Here is a 9,268-nt window from a genome sequence, read left to right on the forward strand (position 1 = left end):
GACTCTCGCATGCGGGCAGACGCGTATACTGCTAATGACATTGTGTCGGAGCGAGAGAAAGAATGCGGCATTTACTGCGCGCGCGCCGGGGCTTTACCGTTACGATGCGACCATGCCGCGGTTAGGCTCACACGCACACGCACACGCACACACACACGCACGCACGTACACACGCACTCACGCACGCACACACACACACGCACGCACGCATGTACACACTACACGTACACACACACGCACGCGCACGTACACACACGCACACATACACGCACGCACGCACGCACGCACACACACACACACACACACGCACGCACTCACGCATGCAAGCATGCACACACACACACACATACCCACACACACACGCACACGCACACACGCACACACACACACGCACATACGCACACACACGCGCACACACGCGCACATGCACGCACACACACGCGCACACACGCGCACATGCACGCACACACACACACACACGCTGCTTTATATAGTGATATTTGCATATTAACAATTTAAACATTACATATAAGCAGCACATGTGTGCGCGCCTGTTGTAAGAACAAGCGAACGCCTCTCCGAATTATCAGTAGAACGTACGGCCTCGCCAGCGCTACCTGGCGTTACTTACATGGTGCTGAAGATGGCGGCGAAACACTGAACTTTCTCCTCGAGATCCTGCAGCGAGCGATTGAGCGAGTTCTTGTCGCCGACACAGGGGGCGCCACCTCCGCCGCACAGCACCGGACCGCACAACGTGCTCAACTCTCTGCAACGCAGCCGGCGTAGATGACAAGTGAGCATGCACACACAGACGCAGAGGGAGCCACTGTACATCATCAAGACTCACTCCTAATGAATCTTATTAATATACTTATAATATATATATATATCTATATATATATACATATATACATACAATATGTATATATATATATGCACTCACGCCCGCACACGCGCACGCACGCACGCACGCACACACGCACGCACGCACGCACCCACACACACGCTGTTCATTCTTACCTCTGCCGTTCCTCGAAGCATGAGTAGATGGCAGAGAGACACACAGAGACTAGATTTGGCAACACTCGTGGATGAGGGCACGTGCTCGCCGGGCCGTGCATGCTGCAAGACAAACAACAACAACATAGCGTTATGTAGCGCCGTACACATTACCGCTACACATATACATGTATGTGTATATGTAATATGCATATGTACATGTATAATTAAATAAACATGTATGTGTAAATGTACATGCATGGGTATATGTACATGTATACATAAACGTACATGTATATATAAGTGTACATGTATATATAAATGCACAAGTATATGTAAATGTACTTGTACATGTACACGTACATGTAATATGTATAGGTACATGTTCATTTACATATACATGTATATATAAATGTACATGTATATGTAAATGTGCATATATATATATATAAATGTACATGTATGCGCAAATATTCAGGTATGTGTAAATGTACATGTATATTTAAATGTACATGTATATATAGGGTTTCTTCTGGGAAAATGGAGACAAAGGATGTAATGGCCAGTTTGGGAAAAAACGCGCATGATGGATTCAAATACAGGATGTATTGATATACTTATAGGTATGTACATACAGGATATACTTATAAGTAAATAGAGGAACATCTTCACACACAACGGCGGTGCGCCACTGTGCCTCTTATGTATAAGAAACCCTGATATATAAATGTACATGTATGTGTAAATGTACATGTATGTGTAAATGTGCATGTATATGTAAATGTACGTGTGTGTAAATGTACATGTATATGTAAATGTAAATGTAAATCGTACATTATTATGTAAATAGTACGTTGTGTGTAAATGCTAACATGTATATCGTAAATGGTGCATGTATGTGTAAATGTACGTGTGTGTAAATGTACATTATATGTAAATGTACATGTATATGTATATGTAAGATGTAAATTACATGATATTGCTAACATGTACGTGTGTGTAAATGCTACATGTATATGGTAAAATGTAAATGTACATGTATATGATAAATGCTACATGTATATGTAAACCTGTACATGTATATGTACAATGTACATTGTATATGTATATGTAAAATGTAAATGTACATGTATGATGTAAATGTAAATGCTACATGTATGCGTGTAAATGTGCATGTATATGTAAATGTACGTGTGTTTGTTTTAAAAAAAATGTAACATGTATATGATAAAATGTAAAATGTTACATGCTATATGTATAAATGTACATGCTATATGTATATGTAAATGTACGTGTGATGTAAATGTTACATGTATACTGTATATGTAATGTACGTGTGTGTAAATGTACATGTATATGTAATGCTAAATGTACATGTATATGTAAATCGTGACAATGTATATGTAAATAGTACGTGTTTTTTGTAAATGTACATGTATAGGGTTAAATGTAAATGTACATGTAAATAGTAATGCTACATTATAGTATATGTACATGCTATATTGTATATGTAAAATGCTACGTGTGTGTAAATGGCTACATGTATTATGTCAAATGCTACATTGTATATGTATATGTAAATGTACGTGTGTGTAAATGTACATTATAATGTAAATGTGCAGGTATATGTAAATGTACATGTATATTTAAATGTACATGTATATGTAAATGTGATGTATATGTAAATGTACATATATATGTATATGGTAAAATGTACGTCGTGTGTAAATGTACATGTATTATGTAAATGTGCAGCGTATAATGATAAATGTACATGTATATTTAAATGTACATGTATATGTAATGTGCAGCGTATCATGTACAATGTACATGTATATATTAAAGGTACATGTATATTTAATAGTACATGTATATGTAAATGTGCCATGATATATATAAATGTAACTGTATGTGTAATGTACATGTTATTGATAAATGTAACATTGTATGTCTCATGTAAGTTGTACATCTAATGCTATAAATGCTACATGTTAGTGTATTTATGTTTTACATTTTTTGTATGTGCTAAATGTACATGATATGTTTAAAATGCTACATGTATATATAAATGAACATGTATATATAATATGTACATGTATGATATATAAAATGTACATGTATGTGCTAACATGTTACATGTTATATATAAATGTAATGTAATGTTGTATGTGAATGTAACATCTATATTGTAAATTAACATTGTATATATCCAATGTACAATTGTATAATAAATGTACCATGTACATAGTAATATTGTATATCAGCGACCTGTACGTGTACATAATATACACATACATGTACATGCTACATTAATATATATTGGTGTCAGGACAAATACCCCCGGACAATCACCCCCGGACAATTACCCCGGGACAATTACCCCCCTTGCATGAACCCCGCGACAAATCACCCCCCGGACAATTACCCCCGGACATTTACCCCCGGACCATTTACCCCCGGACAACTCACCCCCGGACATTACCCCCCGGACAATTTACCCCGCCAGACATGTACCCCCCGCCGACAATTACCCCCGCGACATTTACTCACTTGGGTTTATTATTCATTGTTTGAACAGTGATACAGGCAGGAGGTCGAGGAGGAGCGGAAGAAGTTGGTGGAGGAGGAGGGGCGTAGAAGGTGAGAGAAGGTGGTGGAGGAGGAGGAGACGAGAGGGAGAGGGGTGGAGGAGTAGGAGGAGAGGAGTGGAGGATGGAGGAGAGGGAGAATGTGGGGGAGAACGAGGTGGAGGAGGGAGGCGAGAGGAAAGTAGAGAAGGATGGACGAGGGGGGGAGAAGTTGGAGGAGGAGAGGAGGAGAGGCAGGAGGAGGGGAGGAGAAGAGGTGGAGGAGGAGGAGGGGGAGAAACCTGCGGGAGCTTGGCGGCAGGAGGCAGGCGGAGAAGGTGGAGGAGGGAGGCAGGGGGGAGATCGGTAGCGGAGGCCAGGGGTGGTAGCGAGGGGAGAAGGTGGCTGTGGAGGGAGAAAGGAGAAGAGGAGAGGAGGTGTTAGCGAGGAGGGGGGTGAGAACGTGGGGAGAAGTGGTGGAAGGAGGAGGGGGCAGAAGGGAGGAGGAGCGAGGTGGAGGAGCGAGGAGGAGGAAGAGAAGGAGAGAGAGAGGGCTGAAGGATGAGGGGAGAACGTGGGGAGAGGTGTGGAGGAGGGGGAAGTTGGAGGAGGAGGAGGAGGGGGGGAGAAGGTAGCGGAGGGTCAGGTCGGAGTGGAGGAGAAGGGGGAGAGTGTAGGTGAGGAGAAGGAGAGGGAGGAGAAGGTAGAGGAGGAGGAGGCAGAGGGAAGTGGATGAGGTAGAGAGAGGTAGAGGCGCCTTCCGCTACCTCCTCCCTCCCCCACCTCCTTTACCTCCTCTCTCCTCTCCTTCTCCTCTCCTCTCACTCTCCTCCACCTCATCTCCTCCTCCTCTTCACCTCTCCCCCTCCTCCCCTCCTTCTCCGCACCTTTCTCCCCACGTTCTTCCCTCCTCCTTCTCCATCTCCTCTCCTCTCCACCACCACCTTCTCTCCTTCTCCATATGGCCCTCCGTAAACTCTTCATTCTCTACTCCTCCACTCTCCCTTTTCCTCCTCCTCCTTTCCTCCTTATTCTCCTCCTCCTCCTCCTCCTCCACCTCCTCTCCTCTTCTTCTTTCTCCTCCTCCCCATTCCACCACCTTCTTCCCTCCTCCTGTACCTTTCTCCTTCGTCCTCTAACCCTCTCTCCTCCTCCTCCTCCTCACCTTCTCCCCCCTCCTCCTCCTCCACCTTCTCCCTCCTTCTCCTTCACCACCTTCTCCCCTCTTCTTGCCTCCACCTCCTCTCTCCTCTCCTTCCTCCTCCTTCTCTCCTTCTCCTCCTCTCCTGCCTCATCCTCCTCTCCTCCTCCTCCTCCTCTCCTGTCTCCTCCTCCTCCCTCCTCCCACCTCCCTCCCCCCCCTCCTCCTCTCCACCTTCTCCCACCTCCTCATCCTCCACCACGTTCTCCCCCTCCTCCTCCTCCACCTCTCTCCCCTCCCACCTCCTTCCACCTCTTCCTCCGCCTCCACACCTTCCACCTTCTCCCTCTCCTCCACCACCGTTCTTCCCTCCTCCTCGACCTCCTGCCTGCTAATCACTGTTCAACAATGAATAATAAACACCTAAGTGAGTAAAGTCCGGGGGTAATTGTCCGCGGAATAAATGTCCGGGTGGTAAATTGTCCGTGGGGCGTAAATGTCCGAGTAATTGTCCGTGGGTAAAATGTTCCGGGGGGTAATTGTCCGGGGGGTGCCGTGCAAGTCCGGGGGGTGAGTGTCCGGGGGCAACGTGAATGGCCATGTGGGCGTAAATATCTAAAACTCCAACGTCCGGGGGGTAATTGTCGCGGGGATTAAATGTCGCGGGGGTAATTGTCCGGGGCGGTAAATGTCCGGGGCGTGATTCGTCCGGGGGGTGATTGCTCCGAGGGCGTAAATGTCCGGGGGGTAATTGTCCGCGGGTAATTGATCCGGGGGGTAAATGTCCGGGCGGGTAATTGTCCGGGGTAAGTTGTCCGGCGGGTAAAGTCCGGGGGTAATTGTCCAGGGGGCGTAAATGTCGGGCGCGGTAATTTGTCCGGGGCGTAATTGTCCGGGGGTAATGTCTGGGTAATTGTCCGGGGCCGGTAAATGGCATGGCGGGTCAATGGCATGCGGGAAATTGTCCGGGGGGTAAATGGGCATGGGTGTCAATGGCATGGGTAATGTCTGGGGGGTAATTGTCCGGGTAATTGTCCGGGGGTGATTGTCCGGGGTAATTTGTCGGGGGTAATTTGTCCGGGGGTGATTGTCCGGGGGGCGATATTTGTCTAGAACCTATATATTATATATATGAGTCGTGCGCTGGTGATATGCTGTGTTTGCTCACGTGTGTGTACCGCCGCCGCCGCCGCCGTCTGTGGACCCTCCCCTCCTCCCCTCCTCCCCCTCTCCCCCTCCGCCGTCACTTACCGTCTGTTTACGCTCCTGCCGCCGCGTCACGCCGCTGCATTCCCGCAACTGAATAACACATGCACACACACGCGCCACACGCCACACATACACACACGCGGCCACTGATGATCATATGATTCATGTCAATCGATTTCTCGCATCGCACTCCGCAGCTATTTATTAGGGGCCGTTGTGCAAATCGGAGAGAAGCGAGCGCGGACTGTAGGTCTACTCTCTCTCTCACTCCCTCCCTCGCTTCCTTGCTCCACTCAACCTCCTCCCCTCGCCTTTCACATGACACACACACACACAACGATGCACCACACACACTATGCACGCACGCCACGCCCCACGCACGCACGCACGCACACACACACACACACACATGCCACACGCACACACACTCGCGCACACATGCACGCTGCCGACTGCTGCATGCAGATGGTGCTTTGCCGACGTGCTGGACATTTACCTTGTGGACACAGATGACATTTTAATAGGTGGCTTCCTTGCGGCTTAGTGTACTTCTACTGCTACTGCTGCTACTGCCTGCTGCTGCTACTGCTGCTGCTGCTACTGCTGCTGCTTGCTGCTACTTGCGGCCTGCTGCCTTACTGGCTTACTACTGCTACCTACCTGCCCTTGCCTACTGCTTTGCTGTGCTATGCTGCTGCTGCTACTGCTGGCTACTGCTGCTACTGTACTACTGCTACTACTGCTCACTACTGCTGCTACTGTGCTTACTGCTACTGCTGCCACTACTGCTGCCTACTGCTGCTACGACTGCCTGCTGCTGCTGCTGATGCTGCTCTGCTACTGCTACTGCTGCTGCTGCTGCTGCTACTGCTGCTGCTGCTGTGCCTGCTGTACTGCCTGCCTACTCCTCTACTGCCTGCTACTACTGCTTTGTCTACTGCTCCCTACTACTGCGCCTGCCTGCTGCAGCTGCTGCTCGCTTAACCTCGCTAACTGCTACTGCTACATTGCTGCTACTCCTGCCCTACTGCCCTGCCTACTACTGCTTTGCTACTGCTGCTACTCACTGCTACTGCTGCCTACTGCTGCTTACTGCTTGCTGCTACTGCTACTTGCTCTGCCTTACTTACTGCTGCCTACTGTGCTCTACTGCTACTAGCTGTCTCTGCTTTTTTTAACTTCTTTGCTACGCTGCTGCCTAGCTGCCTGCCGCTACTGCCTACCTGCTGCTTGCCTCTGCTGCTGACTGCCTGCTGCTGCTAGCTGCTACTGCTTACTACTGCTGCTACTACTGCTGCTGCTGCTGACTGCTACTGCTTGCTGCTGCTGCTGCTACTGCTGCTGCTGCTGCTGCTACTGCTACTGCTGCTGTTTACTACTGCTTACTGCCTGCTAATGCTGCTAATGCCTGCTGCTCGCCTGCCTTGGCTGCTGCTTACTGCTGCTGCTGCTACTGCGCGCTCACTACTGCTGCTGCTGCGCTACTGCTACTTCTTGCTGCCTACTGCTTGCTTGCTGCTTGCTTTGCTGCTTGCTACTGCTGCTGCTACCGCCTGTGCTACTGCATACTGCACTACTGCTTGCTGCCTGCTACTGTGCACTGCTACTACAGCAAAATGCCAACAAGCTAATGCGACGCCTAAAATCCATCCGTAAATAAGCGGATTTGCCTTACTAATTTCCGATTCATATATATACAATATAAATATACATATATATACATATTATAATATCCTGCGTGAGTGCACCACTTAGAGTGTGTTGTTTTGTTTGGAGAGCAACAGACTCGCGCGTACGTAGTCGACAGATAAACCCACAGCCACGTGCGTGCGCCGTGTGTCGCGTGCGTGTGTGGTAGTCGTGTGTGTGTGTGTGTGCGTGCGTGTGTGGTGTTGTGTGCGTGCGTGCAGTTGCGCTCGTGTGTGTGTGTGTGTCGTGCGTATGTGGTTTGCGTCGTGTGTGTGTTGTGTGGTGTGTGTGTGCTGTGTGCTGTGTGTGGTGTGTGTGTGTGTGTGCTGTGTATGTGTCTCTCTCTCTCTCTCTCTCTCTCTCTCTCACAGACACACACTATCTCACTCTCTCTCTCTTTCTCTCCCTCTCCCCCTCTCTCTTTCTCCCTCTCCCTCTCCTTTCCTCTATGTTCCGCCGCCGCTGTCTTACCTCGTGACGAAGTTCTGAACAACCTTGAGACCTTCGTTCTGTGAATTCAGCGCCAGAATGTAGTCCTGCACGAACATGCGCATGCGCGGGTACTTCCCAAAGTCCTGCAACACGAGAACATGGAACGGCGTCACGCAACAGTGTCATGGAATAGCGTCACGGAACAGCGTCACGGAACAATAGTAGCGATCGGCGTATATGCGTGCGCATGCACATACATACACACGCGTACGAACACGCACCGGGGATTTTTATAGGCGGGTATTTTTTTGACGTCTCGATCTCTCATTAAAACCTCTAACATTGGAACGTGACACGCCGCCGCCGCAGCCGCCGCCGCTGACATTCTAATGAAGGCAATGAAGCAGTGAGAGCTTCAATTGAAATACGAGCCGGAAGCGAAGGTACTGCGTAGTCAGTCCTCCAGTAACGTCAGCGGTGGAATGATCTCCTCATACAGGATAATAATACACGAGACCGCGCGATCACGATCCCACGCCACGTCATACTAGCGTCTCAGGTGGCGATCACGATCCCACGCCACGTCATACTAGCGTCTCAGGTGGCGATCACGATCCCACGCCACGTCATACTAGCGTCTCAGGTGGCGATCACGATCCCACGCCACGTCATACTAGCGTCTCAGGTGGCGATCACGATCCCACGCCACGTCATACTAGCGTCTCAGGTGGCGATCACGATCCCACGCCACGTCATACTAGCGTCTCAGGTGGCNAGAGAGAGAGAGAGAGCTACGGCGTGACTCTATCCCCGCTGCCGCTGCTATTACACATGGTACGCGGCAGTCAGCATCCTAACTAGCGCCTGATGGCGTCTGTCTTCGCGGTCGATGGAAATTACTGCTGCAAACATCAAGTTCATTGCCACCATCTCTCCCCTCCTCCCAGGACCCTCTCCCTCCCTCTTCCTCCCCCTGCCTCTTCCTCATCCTCTCTCTTCATCCCCCTTCCTCCTCCTCTTCCTCCTCCCTCCCCTACCTTTCCCCTCCTCTTCACCCTCCCTCTGAGGGAGAGAGGGAGGGAGTGAGAGAAAGAGAGAGAGAGAGAGACAGAGAGGGAGAGAGTGAGAGAGACATAGAGGGAGAGAGGGAGGGAGGGAGAGAGAGAGAGAGAGAGTGAGAGAGACAAACAGAGAGAGAGTGAGAGAGACATAGAGGGAGAGAGGGAGG

The 9,268-nt window shown here is 49.2% G+C and overlaps 1 protein-coding gene across 1 annotated transcript in view; it reads right to left on the reverse strand.

Annotated features, from left to right (window-relative positions):
- Positions 1–9,268, reverse strand: part of LOC106819640 (C-Maf-inducing protein-like) — a gene marked incomplete at both ends in the record, with an annotated part of 12,647 nt that overhangs the window by 1,378 nt on the left and 2,001 nt on the right. The window contains 3 exons of the mRNA XM_014824245.1: positions 632–769; positions 1,024–1,125; positions 8,080–8,183. Coding sequence (XP_014679731.1) covers positions 632–769; positions 1,024–1,125; positions 8,080–8,183 — 344 coding nt within the window. The remainder of the gene's footprint in view (positions 1–631; positions 770–1,023; positions 1,126–8,079; positions 8,184–9,268) is intronic.

Source organism: Priapulus caudatus, unplaced genomic scaffold (assembly GCF_000485595.1).
Source record: "Priapulus caudatus unplaced genomic scaffold, Priapulus_caudatus-5.0.1 Scaffold3879, whole genome shotgun sequence".
In the NCBI taxonomy this organism is placed as follows: Eukaryota; Metazoa; Priapulida; class Priapulimorpha; order Priapulimorphida; family Priapulidae; genus Priapulus; species Priapulus caudatus.